Genomic DNA, 25,000 nt, shown 5'->3' on the forward strand with positions numbered 1-25,000 from the left:
AAAGAAAACACAAGTCGTCAAAAGTAAATTATGTATAAATCGGGAATTGAGTTAATCATTTACCCTAAAAAAAAAGATTAACGAAGACAACAAAACAAATGTTGCCCTAAAACAAACACATTTAAAGAAGTCAACCATAAGAACGAAGGAAATAAACTAATTTATAACTCCAGCTGCCATCCGATATTTTTCGTTGACAGAATGATGCATCTCGAAAATTCTTTGAGCGATGAACCAGTGGACCCTACCATAAAGAAACAAGGGGTCTAAATGGAGTTAAAATTAACCTAAAGCTTCGTTCGTGGAGCTGTGAATAAAGTATAAACGCGTTGGTTGAGTGTATTTTACTTGCATGATGAAAACACACACGAAGGTTATAGGAAATCTTTAGGATTTGATTTCTTCTGAGATTTTTGCAAAATTTTGCCTCTTTTGCTTGTTAGAAGTGGTTTCGCCGGTAACAATGACCATAGAAGCTGCGGCATTGTTTTTTTTAGCTAAATCAGTAGACATTATTTAAATAGTTCTTAAGTGGAGTGGACAGGACGTAATTGTGGAAAATATTCAACGTTAATATTTTAATTTTTGGTCGACTAAGCTCTTGACAAGAAACTGATTGATTTACACGTATTTTAATAGCAGGTAAAGCTTATTATCAAGAGACCCCAAATAAAAAAAAAAAAAAAGGAAAAAAAAACGTATAACGGAAAAAATGAAGTATGCCGAACTACAACATTCAAAATAACTTGTAACATTTACTCCCCCTTTTGCAGTGGAACAGCGATGATAATATACCAAATTCAGAGTCACGTGACCTTGCAGGGCCGTTATTTACGTTTCCTAATGGAAGCATAATAGGAAACTAATGTATATCGATATTACGGCACTTTAAATAAAGGACTATCGCTTGCGCCTGGCTGTCACCTCCATATTTCACGAATTTGTGCAACAGCTGTAAAGAGAGAAAGAGAGAATGAAGACGCTTTTAGAAATCCACTTTAGCTTGACATTTTGCCTCTCTTCTGTCACAGACGTTTCTTTTATTTTGCGAGGGCCCAGTTCTTGTTAGACCGTTTACAACCCGTTAACTGGGGCGTCGGAACAGAGGGTTTCGTGACACTGGGATGGCGAAAGGAAGATCAAAGAGAAGGCTTGCATTAGCTTTCCATTTTCTCGGGTCTTTACATGTATGTGTGTGTTGGTATGTGTGTGTGTTTCTGACATGCACACTGCTGTCTATACATGTCGAAAACTGGACATACGTCATACTCCGTCGAATTATATCAATTTGGCATTAGCAACATGAGCATTGAACTGCCCATCTCAAAGACATCAAAGAAATACACAATGAATTGTAATACTTACAGCTTTTAAATCGGTAAATATCGTCCTAGATTCGTTGGGGCCAATGACCGTCGATCAATCTTTGAATATAACAACGGTATTCATTTCAAGGAACTACGGTTCACAAAGGAGGTCAGAATTCACATTCCCTCACGCATGGCAGGTGCTTGACACTTTTCAGAAAAGGATGGAATTACTGCACACCTGCAGCCTGCTTTGTGCTGCCGACATGACCTCAGCCAAGGAACAAATCGATCTGTACAATTTTCAGTCTCCCTAAAGTTTGTACATAAACTGGACGTGAGCAGCAGACCCAAACAACGGAAGAGCTGAACTGCTCATTGACACACTTACAGGGCTATTAAGGTAACCCATTCGCCTTCTATTAGGGCCAATTTGCTTGCAGATGCCAACTGTATAAACTTAATCAGACCATTTACAACTTAATAGTGGGACTCAAGTCATCCAATTCAGTGCCATGGTGAAAATTGACCTTAATTTTTTTCTATTGGAATTTGCGAATCTCACTGACAGCTTTGTAAAGTCGTTGCAAACATTTATTTTTCTGAGAGTGCGTCCAAGCCAGTGTCATATGATGCATATAAGAGAGAGAGAGAGAGAGAGAGAGAGAGAGAGAGAGAGAGAGAGAGAGAGAGAGAGAGAGAGAGAGAGTATAATCTTGGCAAAGATGACACCTAGTTCAGCCAAATCTCCGTTGACTCATTGTGTTCTCGTGTTCATGAAATAGTTTTGTTCTTATTCATGTAATGCACCGAAATACATACAGCTGATCCTCTGCAAGCAAACCCAGACGAATGTTTAACAGTTGGTTGGTAACCCTCTGTAATAAAAGACCGAAAGACGTAGCGCCGAAGATCCTATTGTAAGCTGTTGAGCTGTTCGCCGTGTTTTGGATAATCTTAACGGGGGAAGGGGGGAGGGGGGGGGGTTGCTTCAGGGACGGGTTTTTCCCATTTAGACTTTGCCATATGAATTCAGTCTTAGAATTAAACAATAGATTTTTGAAATATTCTATTTATAATGGCTGCTCAAGGAACAAGAACCCTAGCTGATGCCAGTTTAGCTATATTTAGAAATATGTTTTCGTCGGTGTTCAGAATATACTAGCATATTCTAGTCGTGTTTTGCTTCAGCTGACAAGGAAAATTATAGTTATGGTAAAGCTGCTAAAAAAATCGTCACACTCACGTAGTTTATACAAGCAAGGATCAATAAGTAAGCGAATAAATTTTACTTTTCTCCCTAATGAATTGTGTCCTACATAGTGGAATTCTTGCACCGATGGTGCTTCAACCACTTGAGTGGTAGAATAATACTTACAAATATCATTTCGTCCTTTTTCAAATTACAGATTTTATTACTTCTTAAAGCTTTTGACTTGACAATATAAATAAGATGATCCAAACTATTCTATCTTATTTCTCTTCCTCTTGTTTTCTTAAAGATTTTATAGTTTACATAGGAAATGTTTATTTTAATGTTACTATTTTATTTTTCTTTGTTTCCTTTCCTCACTGGGCTATTTTTCCTGCTGGGGCCCCTGGGTTTATAGCATTCTGCTTTTCCAACTAGGGTTGTAGCTTAGCAAGTAATAGTAAAAATAATGATGATATATTGGAAAACTACGTATAATAACTATTTCAACATACTGTAATAGTGGATAAGGTTAGTACACCTATAATTCTTAGTGCGAAACTTATAAAGCTATCATCCCTTGCCATTCTATGGGCAGTTCAGTGAGTGATCAATTTATAATTGGATTCTTATTTACGTATTCCTGCGCGCGCGCGCACACACACACACACACACACACACACACACACACACATATATATATATATATATATATATATATATATAGGCCTATATATATATATATATATGTGTGTGTGTGTGTGTATGTATATATATATATATATATATATATATATATATATATATATATATATATATATATATATGTACTGTATATGGTAGTTCAGTGACTATTAAATATATAATTAACTTCCTATTCTTTATGTATTCTTGCATAATATATATATATATATATATATATATATATATATATATATATATATATATATATATATATACATACATACATATATATATATATATATATATATATATATATATATATATATATATATATATATATATATATATATATATATATATTATACAGTTTACATGACTTTGTCTCAGTAATTCACGAAATCTTCTATCACACGGATCTCTAAATAAGCATGTGAAAAAAAAAAAATTTTCATCACAGTCTTCTTCACCATCACCATCATCATCACTGCAAGGTACGTGATGATGACCGGAAACCGCATTGCTTTCGGATTCGCTGCTCTCAGGAGACGAAGATACATTTCAGGTGTTCTGGCAGGCGTTCTAAAGTCCCCCCTTTGTTGGCGTTGCTAAGCGGGCTCGCACTCTTCACTTTTTGTTATTTTTCGTATATAATCATTTGCTGTTTTTTTTTTTTCTTATTTGGTTACCATTCTTATCTTTTATTTTATTTTATGTCCTTTTTTTTTGTTCTCTTTCGTATATATTCATTTGCGGTTTTTTATCTGGTTAAAATTTTTATCTTTATTTTAGGTTTATGTCCCTTTTTTGTTCTCTTTCGTATATATTCATTTGCGGTTTTTTATTTGGTTCCAATTTTTATCTTTATTTTGTTTATGTCCTTTTTTTGTTCTCTTTCGTATATATTCATTTGCGGTTTTATTATTTGATTACTATTTTTTTATTATATATAATTTTTTGTTCTTTTTCGTATAAAATCATTTGCGCTTTTTTATTTGGTTACTATTTTGTTTAGGTTTATGCCCTTTTTACATTTTTGTTTGAGTACTGCGGAATCATTTATTTATGACTTAATTATTATATCTTATTTCTCTTCGACTTGTTTTTTAAAGTTTTTATAATTTACAGATGAAAGATGTATTTCAATGTTGTTACTGTTCTTAAGATATTTTAGTTTAAATGTTCAATACTTCTCTTGCAGTTTATTTATTTTCTTGTTTCCGTTCTTCACTTTGCTATTTTTTTCCCTGTTGGAGCCCTTAGGCATAAATTATAGTTGCTTCCTTTTCCAACTATAATATTATTATCATCATTATCATTATTATTATTATTATCATTGTTGTTGTTGTTGTTGTTTTTATTATTACTGCAAGCTTAGCTAATAATAATAATAATAATAATAATAATAATAATAATAATAATAATAATAATAATAATAATAATAATAATAATAATAGCTTGCCACTGCGTTGTAGAGGAATGTGACGTTTGTCCTTGCTTATTACCCACAGTTTCTTCGTTCGTTTGTAATCTGATTATCTATTTATTCCTATGTATTCTTCTCGTTTTCATGTATCTGCTTCTCATTATTTACGAAACAGAAATTCCAAATAGTTCCATTAAATGTATTTATCTAGCATCAACATTGTGTTGTCTTCTCTCAATGGTTTACGCCAGGATTCAAAATTCGCCATATTTTCATTCTTCTGTTTTCGCCCACAGGATTCTCGTCATCCATAATGTCTTCCTCCAAGTCCCTGAGCATCGTCAAGCGCGAGTCCTTCCTGGACGACTCCTTCTTCAAGGAGTCATGGGAGGACTTTGACAAGGCCATGCAGAGTATCCTAGACAAGTTTGACAACCAAGGTCTCAAGGTCAGCCAAACTTTCAACTTTCAGTTTGTCTCATTTTTTTATTGGTCTGTGTAAACTTCATGTTTATTTGTTTGGTTATTGATTGTTCTTATATATTTATTCTATTCTAACCGAATGTTTATTCTTTCTCTTTACACGCAAAGGAGCAAACAAGAATGGTTTTTATAATTTTCTAAGGGATACGGAACAAATGAACTAATTATCAGTATTATTATATTCAATTAAATTTCCTTTGCTCTGATTAAGTCTAAAATCACTGTAAAATGCTCTGTATATTGTATCATGCCACATAGAAGCTATTAAGTATAACTGGACACAGAAATTCCTGGCACACCTCTCTCTGAAGAAGAACACCCAGTCACACCCTTACTGTGCGGCGAGTTTCTGTGTTTAGCCCCGCCCACCACCTCTGTCATTTCTCCCCACGCTATCGTTTTGGTTACTCGCTGTGAAGTAAGGGTGCGACAGGGTGCACGTCTTAGGAGCGAGGTGTGGCAGGGACAACTGTGTCCAACTGTACAGTACCCTGAATAAATTATAGACGATTTTGACCAACGTTCTTTCCGATCACAGGTCGACGGCGGATCCCGATTGGCTTGTCGCGACCTCTACAGTAAAATCAGATCCAACAAAATCGACGAGGACCTGTACGCGTCTCAGGCTCTTCAGATCTCAGAGAAGGATGGCAAGTTTGCGGTAAGTTCCCCCTCTGGGGAAAAATTTTGAAATAATAATTCCAATTAAGATATTGTAGCTCGGTGAAAGATATTTCCTTTTAAAGTATAATATTGGCAGTAAACATGATTGATTTCTGCTTTCATTAGAAAATGTTGATTAAAGATCGTAATATCAGTAGGTGACATTGTAGAAAAATATGCATTTGTTATTCACTCTTTATTAGCCATGCAAGTAAGCAATATTTATATTGTTCCCATTCCTTTTTTGGGGGGACTTTGAAAGGGACATCTTTTTTACAATTTCACAGCAATACGATTTTTTTGTGGGGCCAGTGCCTTGTGCCAAAAGTCCCCGCTCGGATGTCTATGCTGAGTAATCTGTACAAACGAACGAACGCAATATGAACTTAATCAATCATCAATAACAACAATCTTCTTCTCCTCAGGCTGTCATGGACGTGAAAGATTTCAACCCCAACGACTTGCAAGTTCGCGTTGTTGACGACAGAGTGGTCGTAGAAGGAAAATACGAAAAGGTAAGGGGATTCTATTACTGTTTTTTTATTTAGAAAATGAAGGGATTGCTAGCAAGGAAAAGAAAGAGGAAAAAAAAAAAGAAATATTGGGATAGTAAGGTTTGGTGCTTTATTGACTATTTAGGCAGCAATGTTGTTTGAATAAAAGAGAGAATAAATTTCAAAATGTGTTGAACGAACTTTTTTCAATGATTAGTATTTCATACTATTCAGATGGATGCTTAACATACAGAGAGAGAGAGAGAGAGAGAGAGAGAGAGAGAGAGAGAGAGAGAGAGAGAGAGAGAGAGAGAGAGAGAGAGAGAGACTGTCTGGTGTCCTTGACGTCAAAACTAGATAAATCAGTCATGGTTTGAATTTAATTTTGTATTCTGCAGTATTCAATTTATCTCTTGAGTCTTAAGTTTGAGTGCAGGCCAAATGAGGCTCTAAGGTTTGCCAGAAGTTCGAGCAACATTACAGCAATAAAGAATGAAATGAGTTCTTATTGAAATGAAACAAAAAGTAAAATTGTTTCAATACAGTTGGTTTGGTTACAGTCTATTATTGTTACGATATTACCATTTTTTTTGTCCCCACAGGTGCATTGTGGGTATTATTTAAATGTCTTTTGTAGCGTCCCTTCGCCCATTAGCTGCACCTACTTTATAGCCTTTGTTTGGGTATTTTTTTGAGGGGGGGGGGGTAATTCTAGAGATGATGTTTTGTATCAATATTCAGTGGTTTTTCTTAATCTGTTTTCCATTGTTTGCCATTTCAGTCTTTTATTAATCATCTTTCGTCCTTTACAGAAATCAGAAGATGGTTCTTCAATGTCTGCGAAATCTTTCTACAAGGAATTCACTCTGCCACAAATGGCCAACATTGACCTCGTCTCGACTGCTCTCTCCAAGGACGGCGTCCTCACTATCAATGCTCCAAAGAGGGTAAGAAGAAATTTCTAAAAATAATGATAATGAGATGGTGAAGAAGACCAAAGTGACATGTTGATGCCATTTATATATCTTAGTAGTTCACATGATATATTGACAATTATTTTCTTCTCCTAAAATTCTGAAATATTTTTTTGTTTTTTTTTCAAGTTTATAATGATAATAATTTCATTTCACACGGAGAAAGACTAATGAATTCACATCTGTTGTACTTCAACACGAAATGATAGATATTTTATTTCTTTGGTTGAAATATCTATTGTTTATTAATCTTGAAAGCCAAGAGGAATAATAGATCATGTCTTTCTTGTGACTTTAAAACCTATAACCGAATATCCTTCTGCAGGAAGGTGACGCCCCTAACGCCAGCGGCCCTCTCACACAGAGCAGTTCTTCCGTGCAACAGTCATCCTCCTTCCAGAAATCTGCCTCTGCCTCGTCCACAGCTTCGTCATCCGTGACTTCATCCAAAAAGGTAAAGATTCTTCGAGATATTTTTCTATTTTTAAATACGTTCTTCCGAACTGTAGATTACACATCTGTGTCAGATGGTGAAAGAAGGGCGCTAATGTTCAAGAATTTGAAATAAACTGGAGATACGGAAAATAAGAAATATTTCGACCCATAATTATATATAATTTTCGTTGAAGTTTTGGTTACTGTTAGGTGCAAAGGAATTGCCTCTTAATGTTTTATTTCTTTATCTGCGATATTTTATGACAAGTTATATTTTCATATTAGTGAAGAAGCAGACGACAAATTTAAAATTCTCCCAGTTTTCGTTTATCTATCTTTAATCTCCCCTACACGAGTTGATGTATTTCATAAAAATAGAGAAAAATTCAACAATTATATTTTTGGAGATCTATTGTGTTTGTATAGTAATTCACATTATAATTGAATCTGAATAGCTTTGTATAGACGTACTATTAAGAGTAAATTAGGGTTGTGGTAGCCTATTGGAAACGTCCCTGTCTCGCAATCTATTGGACGTGAGTTAGGGCCCGCCAAAGCCCGATAGATTTTAGTAGTGTCTAAATCCTCATCGTCCTTGTGAACTAGGGATGGGTGTTTAACGTCTAGGGCTACCCTCTGAGTCATCAGCCATAATTGCCTGGCTCTCCCTGGTCCTAGCTTAGGGTGACATGGGTGCATGGTCGGTCTTTTAGGTCTAGGACATTGTCCTGCTACTTGCCTCTACCATTCATGATCTACCTTTAAGCCTTTAAATTGCTATTCAGATTCTTATACAGCAATGCCAAATTTCCAGTTAGAGTATATACCCGCAGCATGGATTTTTTTCAGGTTTGCTTGCAGTATTGCATTCATTTAAAGGAACGTGCAAGAGGAGTAAGTTCCTCTTGCAGTGTTGCTACATTCCGAGTAAAGGAATACGTCATTGGGAGTAGAGTACAATTAGGTTTGTTTGCAGCGATACCGCTTTTCCGTATAAGGAATGCGTCATTACGAGTCGATTACGAAGTTGTATTTGCACGTTGATTTGAATATCGATAGTAGACAGGAAGCACACAGAACACTTAATATTGGTATAAATGCTGCGCGGTCATTATTGAGAATATTTAATTACCTGGAGAGAAGGGACCATATATTATGTCTTCGAGGTAATTTATCGTAGAGAAAGAGATCCGAGAAATTTAACTACACTATAGACATGATATTGAATTACTGGAAGATCAATTAGATATATTAGAAAGATGTTTTATGACTATTATATTGCTGGTTATGATATTTGTGGACAAGCATTAACTGACCGAATAGATCTAACATTAAAGTCCCTTTTCAAACGAACTTTTACATCTTTTATCCCACTTTTCAGGTTTCCATGAGCTCCAGCTCAACCTCCAGTTTCTCCTCTTCCTCCACCGCCTCCTTCAGCTCCAACCTCAACAGCAGCAAGATCGGAGGCATGGACTCTCTAGAAGACATGGCCAAGGACATGAAAGACCGTCTTGTCTTCTCACACGAATCAGTGAACCTGAAGCTGCCTGAGCAGTAAACGAAGCAGCTTCGAAGCAGCATGGCGAGAGTCACTCGATGTCAGATCATATTTTAAATAATTCCTTGTCACTATATATTTTTTTGGCCTTCTAGGTTGATTACTGAGACAAGGATTTCTAAAATACACAGCGCACTTCTTAATTATGGGGGTAATCTTAGGCAAGCTTATAACGACAATCGTTGTGTTCGGTTCTGAGTCATAGCGAAGTATCGAATCATTAGTTCCATCCAGACATTAAAAGAAATTTCCTATTGGATTTATTGTACCATAAATTCTGAATTTAGTTTTAGCTTTGTATTATTATCTATGTATAATTTCCAGTAGATTTTAATGACTCAAAAAGAATGAAGTAAAATTATTCATAAAACTTTTTTTTTCAATGTTCGATGCTCTGAATGATTTGGAACCGATGTCAACGAGCTTTGAAGCACTTAAGGGCAAATTCTCTGTCAAGGGTTCACTCATTTAAAGCTATTCGTAACCTAATTATTCAGATGGACAAATGGTGTATATTATCACACCGTAACAGGAATCTTAATGCTCATTTTAATACTCTTAACGCTATAAAAAACGAACTCTTTTTCTGGTAGCCATTTAGCTTGGAAGTAACTAATGATCAAATGAATATTGAGTTAGAAATATTTATATGTAAAAGATAAACATTGAATATCAAGATGAAATTTGCCTTTATTGAACAAGACGTGGAGGTTGGACAATGCACTCTATTTATTAATTAAGGAAATGTAATTTCTTTTGTATATTTCGTCTTAATGGAATTATTTTTTATTGGTAATCAAACATCAAAATTATTTAATGACAATAAGAAGTTTTTTTTTTTTTTTTTTTTTTTTTTTTATAAATTGATAGGTTTATATAGATTGATATGAAAGTTTCACGTTCTTATTTAATTATAGGTAGCGACAAGAATTTTGTAAAAGACACATAGTCTTAAGTAACTTTTTTTCATAAGCATAGAATTCTCATTTTGTATAAAGAGCGAGGCCCTGTAGACGCAGGGCATCGCCGTAGGTAATTTAGCAGTTCATTAAAAAAAAAAGCTCACGAAAAAAAACTCACATTATTACCAGGTGTAATCAATGTAAACAAAAACATGTCACAGTAATAATCCCGCTGACTCGAATCTTGCGACTGCACTCGGGAAGGTAGAAAAAAAACTAGATTTTGATTTTTTTAGAAGGTAGGAAAAATTAAATATATAAATTTTGATTTTTTAGAAGGTAGGAAAAATTAGATAAATAAATTTTGATTTTTTAGAAGGTAAAAAAAGGTGAATAGATATATTTTGATTTTTTTTTTTAGAATGAAAATGGACGGTAAATGCGGCCATGAGGAAAAATTATTTTTCTCAAAAAGAGATATTCCGTCCTCTAGTGATGATCTAGAAAAAAAAGGTCATTTATAAATTAATCAAAATTCCTCGATATTCCATCTTCTTCCTTCTGAGTTGTGTCAAGAGAAGAGAGTATCTCCTTACATGTTATCTTTTAAGATTACCTTATTCAGAGAATGTTTTTATATCTTGAATTTATATTTTCTTTTTTGTATCAGGAATATTTATCGGCTTGTGCAACGAACGCTCAAATTTGTATTTTATTTTTTCCTTTTTTTATGAATTTCCTCACGTACATAAGATAATCCATAAACATCAAATTATTTTGTAAATTTTGAACCATGGCTCCAAATTATCCTTGTTCATTATGCAATTATTATTGTCATATCTCTTGCTGTAGGTTGATTAATATTTTGCAGCTCTGAATTTCGCCTTATATGTTCCCGTTCTCACCTTCGCCTTTTATTTATTAAATATCTTTGTCAAGTCCCTTTTGAGTGTCCTGTGATAAATCATGCAATAAAGGTTTTTGTGGATTATTGTCGAAGGTTTTTTTTATGCACTACCATGAACATTATCTGAAATGGCTGTGACTTGAATTACAGTTGAGACAACAACAACACACACACACACACACACACACACATATATATATATATATATATATATATATATATATATATATATATATATGTATGTATGTATATATATACATATATACATACATATGCCAAGGCACTTCCCCCAATTTTGGGGGTAGCCGACATCAAACAAATGAAACAAAAAAGGGGACCTCTCCTCTCTACGTTCCTCCCAGCCTGACAAGGGACTCAATCGAGTTCGGCTGGTACTCCTAGGGTGTCACAGCCCACCCTACCGCGTTATCCACCACAGATGAAGCTTCATAACGCTGAATCCCCTACTGCTGCTACCTCCGCGGTCAGGCACCGGAGGAAGCAGCAGGGCCTACCGGAACTGCGTCACAATCGCTCGCCATTCATTCCTATTTCTAACACGCTCTTTTGCCTCTCTCACATCTATCCTCCTATCATCCAGAGCTTTCTTCACTCCATCCATCCACCCAAACCTTGGCCTTCCTCTTGTACTTCTCCCATCAACTCTTGCATTCATCACCTTCCTTAGCAGACAGCCATTTTCCATTTTCATATCCACTCTAGCCGCTAGCTCGTTTCTTACACCTGTTCTCACCTCACCACTTCGTTCCTAACCCTATCTACTCGAGATACACCAGCCATACTCCTTAGACACTTCATCTCAAACACATTCAATTTCTGTCTCTCCGTCACTTTCATTCCCCACAACTCCGATCCATACATCACAGTTGGAACAATCACTTTCTCATATAGAACTCTCTTTACATTCATACCCAACCCTCTATTTTTTACTACTCCCTTAACTGCCCCCAACACTTTGCACCCTTCATTCACTCTCTGACGTACATCTGCTTCCACTCCACCATTTGCTGCAACAACAGACCCCAAGCACTTAAACTGATCCACCTCCTCAAGTAACTCTCCATTCAACATGACATTCAACCTTGCACCACCTTCCCTTCTCGTACATCTCATAACCTTACTCTTACCCACATTAACTCTCAACTTCCTTCTCTCACACACCCTTCCAAATTCTGTCACTAATCGGCCAAGCTTCTCTTCCGCGTCTGCAACCAGTACAGTATCATCCGCAAACAACAACTGATTTACCTCCCATTCATGGTCATTCTCGTCTACCAGTTTTAATCCTCGTCCAAGCACTCGAGCATTCACCTCTCTCACCACTCCCTCAACATACAAGTTAATCAACCAAGGTGACATCACACATCCCTGTCTCAGCCCCACTCTCACCGGAAACCAATCGCTCACTTCATTTCCTATCCTAACACATGCTCCACTACCTTTGTAGAAACTTTTCACTGCTTGCAACAACCTTCCACCTACTCCATATAACCTTATCACATTCCACATTGCTTCCGTATCAACTCCCATACGCTTTTTCCAGATCCATAACGCAACATACACCTCCTTACCTTTTGCTAAATATTTCTCGCATATCTGCCTAACTGTAAAAATCTGATTAATACAACCCCTACCTCTTCTAAAACCACCCTACACACACACACACACACACACACACACACACACACACACACACACACACACACATATATATATATATATATATATATATATATATATATATATATATATATATATATATATATATATATATATATATATATATATATAAATCCACTATGTGTGTACGTAGTACATATGCTTTTATCAAATGGAGTAAGGAAAGAGGCTCAAGAATGTACAGAGACAAAACTGGGCCAAACTATCAGATACATGTTCTTTTATGAATTTATATTCGTCGTTACAAACGTAGGTAAAGTAATGCATTCCTTAGAAAATACACTACCTGCAAAGCTGAATTTTATGCTTCTACATAAAACTATAAAATAATTACTGCTTCACCAAACTCCGTCACATATTGAAGCCATTAATAAAAACTTCTTGAATAACGGTTTTGTCTCTTCTCTCCCGTCCTATCTTTTCTAAGCCTAGGTCCTAGAGCCCTTCTCTGGTGTTTATTTGTTTTTATCGATAAACATCTTGTGTCAGGACTAGGGAACTAACACTCGCCCAGCTTCTTTGTATTCCATTGTCCTCCCTGTTTTAAAATGGAGAGTTCCTGGAGTGAGTATATGGTAAGTTACCATTGGCTATTTTCAGTTTTGACCCTGATTTCACAAGTCATGGTGTTTTTTTATATTCCTGAACAACAGCAAGTTTTTCGGTCATGAAATTAATTTTGTGCCAAAGGTTTTTGTTTATGGTGAAATATTCATTTACTGAGTGAATCCAGGTTTATTGGCAACATTTTATTTTTTTGGCGAAATATTTATTTACTGAGTGAATCCAGTTTTATTGGCCTAATCGTATTTTTTTTGAGAAATATTTATTTACCGAGTAAATCCAGGTTTATTGGCCTAATGTTATTTTTTGACTAAATATTTATTCACTGAGTAAATCCAAGTGTATTGGCCTAATGTTATTTATTGGTGAAATATTTATTTACTGAGTAAATCCAGGTTTATTGGCCTAATGTTATTTGTTGGGGATAAAATTTATTCACTGAGAGAATCCAGGTTTATTGGCCTAATGTTATTTGTTGGCGAAATATTTATTTACTCAGTGAATCCAGGTTTATTGGCCTAATGTTATTTGTTGGCGAAACAAATTTATTCACTGTGAGAATCCAGGTTTATTGGCCTAATGTTATATGCTGGCGAAATATCTATTTACTCAGTGAATCCAGGTTTATTGACCCCAATGTTCATGTTAGTTTCATTAGCAATTCCGGGTGGATTGGTAAAGACTTCGCATATCAGATCAAACGAAGAAGCAAAACTGACTCAAAAGTTAGACGCATGTCCAGTTAGGCCTACATATGTTTACGTTTTACATCAGATTTACCCCTCTCGGTAGGATCTTCTACTTTGATCTTTGGTACCGTCGTTCAATTAGTTCGTTATGCATGTTGCATAAGATTTTTCATAACTCTGACCATCCTTTACATTCAGATCTCCCTGAACAATTCTATCCTGTTCGTAATACTAGGCAGGCAGTTAATTCTAATAGCCAGGCCTTCTCCATCATGAGGCTCAATACTACACAGTATTCTAGAAGTTTTATTCCAGCTGTTACCAAGTTGTGGAATGATCTTCCTAATCGGGTAGTTGAATCAGTAGAACTTCAAAAATTCAAAGTTGGAGCAAATGTTTTTATGTTAACCAGGCTGACATGAGTCTTTTTATTGTTTATATATGACATATCTGTTTTGACGCTGTTACTGTTTTTAGAATGATATATTGTTAATTTATTCTCATCATTTATTTATTTCCTTATTTCCTTTCCTCACTGGGCTATTTTCCCCTGTTGGAGCCCTTGGACTTATAGCATCTTGCTTTTCCAAATAGGGTTGTAGCTTGGCTAATAATAATAATAATAATAATAATTTCGCTTTTACTTGGTCTATTAGAAGTAGAAAATTAGCTTAACTGGATATTATATACGCATGAATTCAGAAAATTCTTTATGAAGATTCAGCTATATAAGGAATGCCGCCATAAAACCTACTAACAACAGCCTGTATATATCGAATCATTTGTCAAAGTTGCACTTAGTTTTGTATATGCACGATGAAGAACAGGTGGGCAATTTCACGTTATATTTTCCCTAAGCTCGTAATTTGATAAGATTTAAATCGAGAAATATTCATAATATAAAGAATAAACTTAAGTGACCATTACCCTACCCTTCCTAACTTGCAATGTAAAGCTTCCACGGAACAGAATTAGATAAACTTTAGGTTGACATTTCTCTCCTACTTAAGACTAATTATCCTGATTAAATAATCTGTGTAAAGTTATCGTAATATTTGAAATACATATTAATAGGCAACTCAGATCTGTGAAGCCACATTTAATAATTGTCAATAGAAACATGCTCGGATATCAAGCTTGGATAAGGAAAAGTAAATTCTTCCCATTTCTTTCCTTTTGTTACCCTTTGCCAATAATAATAATAATAATAATAATAATAATAATAATAATAATAATAATAATAATAATAATAATAATAATAAAACAATGTTTCTGAGACAAACTTACTTTGGTATTCCGTAGATCCAGCTCAAACTAAACATCGTTGCCTTTTCGTTGTGAAAACTGAAAAATTTGAATCAGTCTGCTTAACGACACGTGAGGAACAACGTGTTTTCCAACATGCTCGTGCAAAATTTCGGTTACCGGCTATTTTCTTAACATTGAAAGTCACTAAGTGTACGATACTGATCAACATGTGTCGTTTAGTGATTGCGCGATATCAATAAGTGACAGAAAATCGGTAACCACTAAAAACAAGTGTGCTTCAATGGAATCTGAATGTGTGGAGAGGGTTACGGTGGGTTGAACGAGCTATTATTTGATTTTCCTAATGATTTTCGAAGAAAACAATACATTTTGTTGTACATTAATCTGTTTTGCATTTGCTGGTGATATTTGGAAAGATAATGGTGTCGAATTGCCTTTAGAATTATCTTAAAGAACATATCTAGTGGTACAAAACGGCGGGGTTCGCTACAAACAACAAAGTGATCTTTACCATCTCCTTTATTAAAGATGTGAGACAAGGTGTAGGGATATTTTGGTGAGTACAGCGTATTGTGAAATGTGTTTACTGCATGATGCTATGTCTGTGTACGTAGTATATCAATGAATCGGGATGCGTTCAAGTCCCATGATACATGTTTCATTTCTGCCATGACTGGTTTTCCCCTCAACTTAAAACGCTAGAATGGTATGAAATCGTTTTGCGAAAGCACAATGCCAACAATGAACTTATCGGTGTTTTATTGCATATGATGTTAATGTTATTCTTCATCGTTATTCAAACTGTACATATGCAATCTGTATGGATTATTTGTCAGGTTGTGATTTCATACGAAACAGCCAAGCCCTAACTTGATTTCGTAAGAAACAACCTAGGCCTATCAGGCTGGGCTATTTTTTATTTTTTGGTCCTGGCTTTCATTTTAATATAGAAGTATTAGCTTTAAGAAATCAAAACTTAAACGTGCCAATTAACTTTTAACTTTTCAGTAACAAAATGGTTGTAGGTTCAGTTGTTGTTAGGCTTGAAAACCTCTGTTTGGTCTAGTCTTGACTTCCCAACAAATAACCACTGTATTCACTCACTGGACAGCATAGGCCTGCAACGCGTGTAAAGGTTGATTTGTCAGTGCTTTATATTTGTTCAATTTGCAGTATGTGCATTATGGGAATATCTTCAAATTTGCATGAAAATTTCCCATATCACTATCCGTTTAGATGAGGTCAAGTAAATTTTAGAGAGAAATCTCAGTGAAATCAAACGATGGTCAGAATAAAATAAAAGGTTGTCTAATTGAGCACGGCGAGCCTAATGAGCCAATTCCAATAGGCAATACGAAAGTTTATTATTGTTTATATCCGTCTTTCTTTGAAATATACTCCTCATTTTACTCTTTTATCCCTTCGAAAATCATGAACTCGAGAGTTATCAAAATGTACGATTTAACCAATTTCAATCGTAATGCTGTTGCTTTCAGGAGATCACACAATGTACATACACACATGTAAGATATTTTTGTCCCTTTCAGTTTATCCTAGAGGCAAAGGTCCTTAAATATTTTAGACCATTAAATCCTCAACTCTTTATGCCCAACCATGTTAGATTACAGCATCAGTAAATGTATAATTTTTTTTTCTTTTTGTATTTAAAGATGGAAATTCCTTTGTGTTTCATCAATTATTGTTTCCCGATAAGTTCATTACAGTTTCATGTTATGTTATATCCTCTTCGGTTTTTTTCTCGGGCAAAACTTCATATGCATTTTAGATGCACCACGCCACCATTTTTATTGAACTGGTTGACATCATGGAAGGGGTGGATGAGTGTGATGAGCAGTAGAGAGGGCATTGATATTTGGTTTGGTGATTGACGAGATATACTGTAGTCCCATGTCACCATACTAAAAGGTACTAGGCAAACTAAAACTCACCAACATTGCCCTATAGCCTATGCTTGGACTGATACCAAACATAAAGAAAGCTTGCACTATTGAAAGCTAAACAACTGAATTTTCTCCACATTTATCAGTCGTCTCAAATTATGACACAATTGCAGTTTGTTTACATTTAATGATACATTCAATAGTCGACAAAATTTCTTCAAAACCGTTCAGTTGCATCTTTATTAATAGTTGGTATCCTGTTCGATCTCCTCACCAGTGGCATATGATTTAACTTTCTTTGTTATTGATGGATACCTTCAATTTTGCTCCATTATCATCACTGACAGAAGAACACTAAAAGAAAAAATAACGTTGGTGGTTTCATACCTTTTTTTCAAAGAGAAGGCTTCGTTACATATTTACTGAAAACCTTTTCCCATAACAATCACATGGGCATTGTTTCACTATCAAATGGAAGTACAAATCAAAATCTCCAATGCTATTATGAATATTGTTTGCACTTTATTCCTGGCTTAAGGCAGCAGTCACCATTGTGGTTACCAGAAATGAGAGGTAAGTTTAGCTATCTGTTCATCGAAACATCACCTTAATAGTTCCTACGGGCTTTGTGTATGTACTGAACTATCTGAAAATCTCTTGACTGACGCAAAACTTATCCGGTTAACATGTATCTACTTTTCCCCGTGAGCGTGTCGCTGTGTAAACGACCAAGCCCGTTCATACAACCATGTGCCGTCTGTCAAAGAATTGTATCAAGTTCACCGTCGTGGATGCACAGTACCTGATATAATTTACCCATCTTATTTGTTCTTTGCCTCATCACTCCTAGACTTGAAGACCGGATAACCGGATTCAGGTGATTGTAGACTTCCCTCCATGTTGCAGTGATTTCTGTCTGGGAGATATAGCTATCTAGGCTCTTGTCCCAGAGCTGGCCTGCCCTTAATCAGATTGAGTTGTAATTCCCTCTTCTTTAACTTCATCTTTCGACTTATTAATTGAGTCAACATTTTTTCCATTAACTGAATATGTAAAATTCATCTAGATACAAAACTGAATAGCGTCGCTGTCGAGCAGAGACGGCGAAGGGTCGACATTCGTGAATGTGTCCACTGCGTGTCATGTACAGTATATTTCCCTCCGTCCATGGAACTCTGTCGTTCCAACACTAGCGTTGAGGTGACAACGGCTGTCGTGGAAGGGAAGGCAATCTGCCTTTTACGACTTTCGTCGTGCGACATGTGAAAGTGACCATAGACGCACATGGTTATTTGAGAACAACGTCGTGTCTTGGACGGCGAAAATTTGATACGTATGACAAGACGATGGAAAATTATTTGGTAGGGATATAAATAGGCCTATTTACATCAGCATTCCACAACTTAGATTTATAAACAAAATGTAATCTAAGCCTAAGCTTAAATATGTCTGAAAGATAAATGATTATACGTTTATCGACTACTCGAAATATGTTGACGTAATATGAGTAAAGAAAATGTAAGTCAATATGACAATAGGCTTACGTACTATAACGGTCCGAACGTTGTCTAATGTTTATAACAAATGATGAATAATTGTAAATAGCCAATATCATTATCATTATGTTTTAGTAAACAGAATACAAGATAGAAATAAACGGAAAACAACAATTAAATGTAAATCAGAAATGTGAATCCGCATTTTATATTCTCTTATATAATTTTGTTTATATATTTCTTATACGTAGTATCAGCCTTCGACTCCAAACTTCAATCGACCCCCCCAGTGTTCTTCGAAGACCTTTTGACCTCCAGAAATTTATCGACCTGAATAGTCTTATGAAGGGTTTCGATATCAACCACTTTAGGAGTTGATATCTATTATATTGGAGACCCCTTGTCTAAAGTCTCATCATTATTTCAGTTGTAAGGCTGATATTCTCACACCCTCTAATGTTGATCCTTTTTGCTATAGATGTTAGGATGCCAGAAAACCTCAAATCAATCAATCAATCCTTTTTGCTGTACGCATTTACAGTTGGCTGGAAAAGAGATCGATAATCTGGATTCGAACGCGGTCTAGGAAATTAGCATCCTGTGAGTGTATGTGATGCAAAATGGCTTCTGTAATTAGTTTTCAATCGCCATATTTTTTCATATCCAAGAATTAAGGAATATTTTGGTGAATGCTAATAAAAGGGTGCAATCCAGAGCAAGAAGAGTCTATTAACGACCTCAGTTAATTTATACATGATTAGTGCTTGTACTTTGATGGAAAGTAGGATAAGCTTTGCATGTCATCGGTGTTCGTTATGGAAACCAAACATATTCTCACAGTTATATCTTTGATAATGCATTATTATTACTATTACTATTACTAGCCAAGCTACAACCCTACCTGGAAAGGAAGGATGCTATAAGCTCGAGAGCTCCAACAGGGAAAGCAGTCGGTGTTGAAAGAAAATAGAGAAATAACGAATAAACTATAAGTCTGTATGAGGAATTGTAAAAAGTATATAAAATACTCTAAGATTGGTAACAATGATAAAATTGATTGTTCATATATAAGCTGTGGAACAAGACTTATGTCAACCTGTTCAATAGAAAAGCATTTGCAACACGTTTGAATTTCTGAAATTTCACAGATTCACTGCCAGATTAGGATCATGCACAGTCTGGTCAAAGCTAGAATAAAACTTCTAGAATATTGTGTATAGTATTCAATCTTATGATGAAGAAGTCAAGACTGTTAAAATTAACTGCATACCTAGTACTAAATACAAGATGGTATAGTCTAGTAAGATCTGAATGCAAAGGGTGGTCAGAATTAAGAAAATTCTTATGCAATATGCACAAAGAGCTAAATGGTTGATGTGGTGATGTCAGAGATTAATATCCAGATCAGGAATAAGGAATTAATGAGATCACGAGTTTTCATCCAATAGATTAAGGTAAAACGGTAAAATTAAACGATTAAAACGAAAATCTTGTCAGATTTTCTCAGTAAGCCATATTTTTCGTACAATTAAAGAATCGGGACTGAATGTCTTTCTCAAAAGTAAATTTGCAATTAAGAATCACACCTAGAATTTTGAATGAGTTTTATATAGTTAAAAAGACATTGTCAATGCAAAGATCTGGATGTTGAGAAGCCGTTGTCCTTGACCTACATAAAACCAAATTTTAAGTTTTGTTAGGATTCAACTTCACCCCCCATAATTTGCACCATGCACTAATCTTAGCTAGGTCTCTATTAAGGGACTCTGCAACCTTAGGTGTACTACATTCATGAGATGGAATTGATGAAAAGAAAGCATCATTATCTTCTTATGCAAGAAGCATGTTTTTTTACGCCAAACCACCTATGCGTGTATCTCATGAAAAATAATGGGCTGAGAAAACTATCCTGGTGAAACCCAGATATTACATTCTTATAGTCACTATGGGGCCCATCAACAACTATTTCCTTTACAATCGGTTATATATTTAAAATTTTAATTCTGATGATATGAAATCCACCCATTCCTATCTATTCAAGTTTGAAAATAAGAGCCTCATGATTGACTTGGTCGAAGGTAGCTCTAAAATCAAGGCCAATCACACAAACATCCCGACCACCATTGAGGAATTTCTGTACAGCATTAAAATTTGTAAGATGGGCATCACATGCTCCAAGGCCATTTCAAAACCCAAACTTCATTGTAATATTTTTCGAAATAGCAAGGAAAAAGGAATGAAAGACACCATTGAGAGGAATATTTTATTCCAAAATACACACTGTATAAAACAAGACATATATTACTTATTTTAATAACTTAATAATAATTCAGTTTATACCAATAGGCTGCCACATGTTTGTCCCTCTGTCATAAATGCTGATATGATTATTGTGCCTTTGGTTCCGTAGGCCTATATAGTTAAACTCACACTTTTGTCTTAGAATTTCGTTTGTAACCTTTTTCACTCATACCAGACCCCTAATGGCAGTTGCAAGTAGTTAAGCTATCCGCCTTCCTAGCTAAGAATGATTTTTTTTTTTACTCTAGATTTAAAATAAATTAGTCTATTGCTGGGTTATAAATTGGTGTTTAACATGCCCTTATTTTTTTATCAATTGTACTGGCACTGGGATTTAAGGCAGTTAATCAACTCGTATATTAGAGATGAAAATTTTTGAAATTGAAAACGGCATCTGGTGGATTTCATGTCACAACGACAGGAGGGTCTAAAAACATCGGGGTTCTTAGGAACCTATATAATGGTGTGCGCATTATAATAATTTTGTAATCTTGATATACGGTCTTTCATTTGTGGGTACTAATTTTCACACACTAAGTACCTACCTTATGGTTATGTGAGTATGAGTATTAGATTGTCTTTGTAATATCAAAAAATATCGTTGAACCCTAAACATCCTTAAGCAATGACTTACAGTAAATAGTTCAATATCTCTCGCACCCACCCTCCCTCCCTGAACAACAAAATATACTCAAAAAGTCGTTATCGAAAAAATTAAAACTATAAGCACAACAAGAGCACCAGGCTTTTGAAAGTTATACAGTAATTGCAAAATCTTAAATAAGAGGAAAAGCATCACAGTGAAAAAGTACAGATCATGTATAGTATAGTTGTGATAAACTTAGGATTTTGCATGGCACGCACTTTCCTATTTTAGTTTATAGGGTTTATTGATTTATGAGGAAATACACAGATCTTAGAAGTGGCCATCTCCAAAGTTTGAAGAGAATGATTTATTCACGGAGGAAGAGGAGGAAGACGTGGAGAAGGATTTCATCAGTCTGGAGGAATTCGTTTCTGGGAACATGCTGCCCATGTTTGCCATATTAGACATGTTCTGATGGGACATTGAAGACAGGTCAGAGAAATTAGACAAGTTGCTAAAGTTGGACATATCTGAGAATTTCGACGATGCATCACTGAAGTGTGAGAAGTTAGACATGTCAGTGAAACCAGATCTCCCTGACAGAGTTGATGCCATTGAGTCTGTTGACATCTGAGACATGAGCGAATGTCCGCGGTCCATCAAATTTCTTAGGTCGTCAAAGCCTGTAGGGAAGTTTGGTGTTTGGAAGAACCCTCCCATGTCTCCTGCTGAAGAGGAGAATGATTGCTTGACGGATGATGTGGAGGAAGAACTCTTTTTTACTGACATCATGGATCCATCAGGCATCTGTTGTATGCAGGACTCACTCACTTCAGCAGCATCCGCAGCTTCTGAACGCTTGAATTTACCTTCTGGATCTTCTTCGTGTCTTGACATTTTGGTTGTTGCTTCTCGTCTTGCAGCCTGGCTGCTTTTGTCAGTGATTTCAGCTGCTGTTTCACGGTGCTCCATTACACCGTCCTTCTCTTGTACTATATTAGAGGTCTGAGATGTAAGAACTCTACGACCATTTTCTTCCGTGATGCTAATGTTTGACTGGTTCCCAGATCCGGTTCCCATAGGTACTGGTTGGGGGCCTTGGGGAGCAGTCTGGGACAGTGGATGAGGTTGTTGCTGATATGCAGGTTGGGGTTGTTGTTGGGACTGTTGATACATAGGTGGCTGAGGGCGTTGGTATACAGGTTGTGAAGGTTGCTGTGGCATTGTCTGTGGAGGCTGCTGATATTGGGGCATAGGTTGGTTAGGAACCTGATACGTTGGTTGCTGTTGAGGTTGTTGGTACATTGAGGGATGAGGCTGTTGATATGAAGGCATCTGAGGTTGCTGAGGTTGTTGATACATAGTTTGCTGAGGCCCTTGTGGCATATGTTGTGGTGGAGTCTGATGACTCATTGGTGGCTGGGAAAACATCGGTTGAGGTGTAGGCTGGCTTGGACTAGTAACATTGAAAGTCACCTCGGATCGTACAGGTGCTTTCTTACCGAGATCAAATTCCATTGTGGAGGAAACTCTTGAGCATTCTGAGCCAGTTTCACTAGGAGCTGGCGATGAGCACGTACTTGTCTTTGTCGATCCAAAACCTGAATCACTGAACATGAGCCTCTCTCTCATTTCCTTGGGCAGGCTTTCCAATCCGTCGTTTGATGAGCTTTCAAAACTGGAAGAAGACTTTATAACTGTTTTAGAAGATGAACTTTTGAAGGAAGAAGTAGAGTTATTATCATTTTGACTGAAAGAGGACTGTTGCATACTTGAAGAGGAACTGTTACTGCTACTCTTCTTGGGACCCTCGGTAATTGCCGCACCATCCTGAAATTGACATTTTATGAAATTTCCCTTCTTAACATATGACAATGCTATAGTAGATTTGAATAAATGTCACAGATGTGCACAAGGTATAATTGCTATTGCTTGATTCGTTAAAGTGACAAATAAGTCATTCAGAAATATTTATTGGGCCTTACTACCTACTTTATATGCCAATATATAATTCATACAGTACATAGTTTCACAAACCTTCTTTGGTGCCTTGATAGTTAGGACTCCATCTTTAGAGAGTGCAGTGGTCACCTGATCAATGTCAGCGGCTTCTGGTAATGTGAATTCTTTGTAAAATGATTTAAGAGATTTTGAAGCTCCATCTTGAGAGACCTGTAGGCATGACTGGCATTAGAATGATACAAAGAACGACGAAATTCTCAGTGTGTTGTACCTTCAACATATTACATTAAATTGGTTAGAGTGCAATGAGGTGACTTAATTAAAGATCTTAATGATTATTTGAAGCATTAGTCATAATTATAGATTTAGAAAATGATAAACATAAAAACAAATTCCGTGTATTATCTCAGTTTTATATAGGAACAAAAATATATATTTCAGGAAAATTGAAAAACTCATATAATTTAAAGAATTCACTATGAAAGTAATTTGCAAATTTACAAATTTGAAATCTAAACGTCCTCTCCTCACAGTGGCTTATCAGAAATGAACAGAAATATCTCCTGAGGGCAATGTAAAAGTCAGTGTATCTATAAAACAATTACTATTTTGGTCCAGCGGTGTATTATCTTTTGAAATCCAGATTTTTTGTGGCGTACTTTTTTGTCATTGTAGTTTGTGTTTAGTAAAATACTTGAGTGCATAGACAAGAACAGTCATTTATATGTAAATATTTGCTGACGATAATGTGTTGCAACATTGAATGACACAAATTAGAATGGAAGAAAAATATGAAAAAAATATCGAAGTAAAAACCTCACCTTTTGGTATGCTCCCTCGACCACGATTCTGTCGTCTACGGCCCTTACTTGTAGCTCTCGAGGGTTGAAGTCCTTTACGTCCATCACAACCTACAACGAAAATCTCAGGAAATTACCAAAAAAAATGGCTACTCCTGTGGGCCTATTGCAGTGTATTTTATCAGGCGAATAAATTAGTGATTATAGATTTAAAATTACCATGAAGATTCAGCATTTGCTAGCGACGAATTCGAATAGTTGATGATCTAATGAATATAGGATTATACGTATAGTTTTTCTTCTTACCTGGAATTTTCCATCCTTTTCCGTAATCTGCAGTGCCTGAGAAGCATAAAGATCCTCTTGGATCTTGTTGGATCGTATTTTGCTATATGCGTCGTGACATTCATTCCTTGAACCTTCGTTAATCTGTAAAGATCATTCATTGGGAATTATAAACTCATTGCAGCTCATCCTTCTTTGTTACATATACTTTGCTTCACCATTTTGAAAATTAACATTTTGGGATATATTCCACCGATGGTGTGAAAGAAATCAATGCGTTCTCTGGTATTGAAAATTTTCGTTCCTTTCATAAAAAGTTTTTTTTTTTTTTTTTTTTTTTTTTTTTTTTTTTTTTTTTTTTTTTTTTTTTTTTTTTTCTAATCCATTGAGGGAATATAATCTCTAAGCGGAAGCTGATGAA

At 35.6% G+C, this 25,000-nt stretch overlaps 2 protein-coding genes across 4 annotated transcripts in view; one reads left to right on the forward strand and one right to left on the reverse strand.

The window, feature by feature from the left end:
• The window catches only part of LOC137620665 (protein lethal(2)essential for life-like), a 19,040-nt gene extending 7,929 nt beyond the window's left edge, over window positions 1–11,111 (forward strand). Inside the window, exons 2-7 of the mRNA XM_068351007.1 lie at window positions 4,903–5,054; window positions 5,628–5,750; window positions 6,178–6,267; window positions 7,059–7,193; window positions 7,546–7,674; window positions 9,037–11,111. Coding sequence (XP_068207108.1) covers window positions 4,903–5,054; window positions 5,628–5,750; window positions 6,178–6,267; window positions 7,059–7,193; window positions 7,546–7,674; window positions 9,037–9,216 — 809 coding nt within the window. The 3' untranslated portion in view covers window positions 9,217–11,111. The remainder of the gene's footprint in view (window positions 1–4,902; window positions 5,055–5,627; window positions 5,751–6,177; window positions 6,268–7,058; window positions 7,194–7,545; window positions 7,675–9,036) is intronic.
• A 9,783-nt stretch (window positions 11,112–20,894) lies between these two features.
• Window positions 20,895–25,000, reverse strand: part of LOC137620668 (putative uncharacterized protein DDB_G0294196) — a 76,865-nt gene continuing 72,759 nt past the window's right edge. For all 3 annotated transcript variants that reach the window (XM_068351011.1, XM_068351012.1, XM_068351013.1), the window contains 4 exons: window positions 24,601–24,723; window positions 24,316–24,405; window positions 23,570–23,704; window positions 20,895–23,362 (listed from right to left, as the gene is read on the reverse strand). In XM_068351011.1, the coding sequence (XP_068207112.1) occupies window positions 21,863–23,362; window positions 23,570–23,704; window positions 24,316–24,405; window positions 24,601–24,723 (1,848 nt within the window). In that variant the 3' untranslated portion in view covers window positions 20,895–21,862. The remainder of the gene's footprint in view (window positions 23,363–23,569; window positions 23,705–24,315; window positions 24,406–24,600; window positions 24,724–25,000) is intronic.

Source organism: Palaemon carinicauda, chromosome 27 (genome assembly GCF_036898095.1).
Source record: "Palaemon carinicauda isolate YSFRI2023 chromosome 27, ASM3689809v2, whole genome shotgun sequence".
In the NCBI taxonomy this organism is placed as follows: domain Eukaryota; kingdom Metazoa; phylum Arthropoda; class Malacostraca; order Decapoda; family Palaemonidae; genus Palaemon; species Palaemon carinicauda.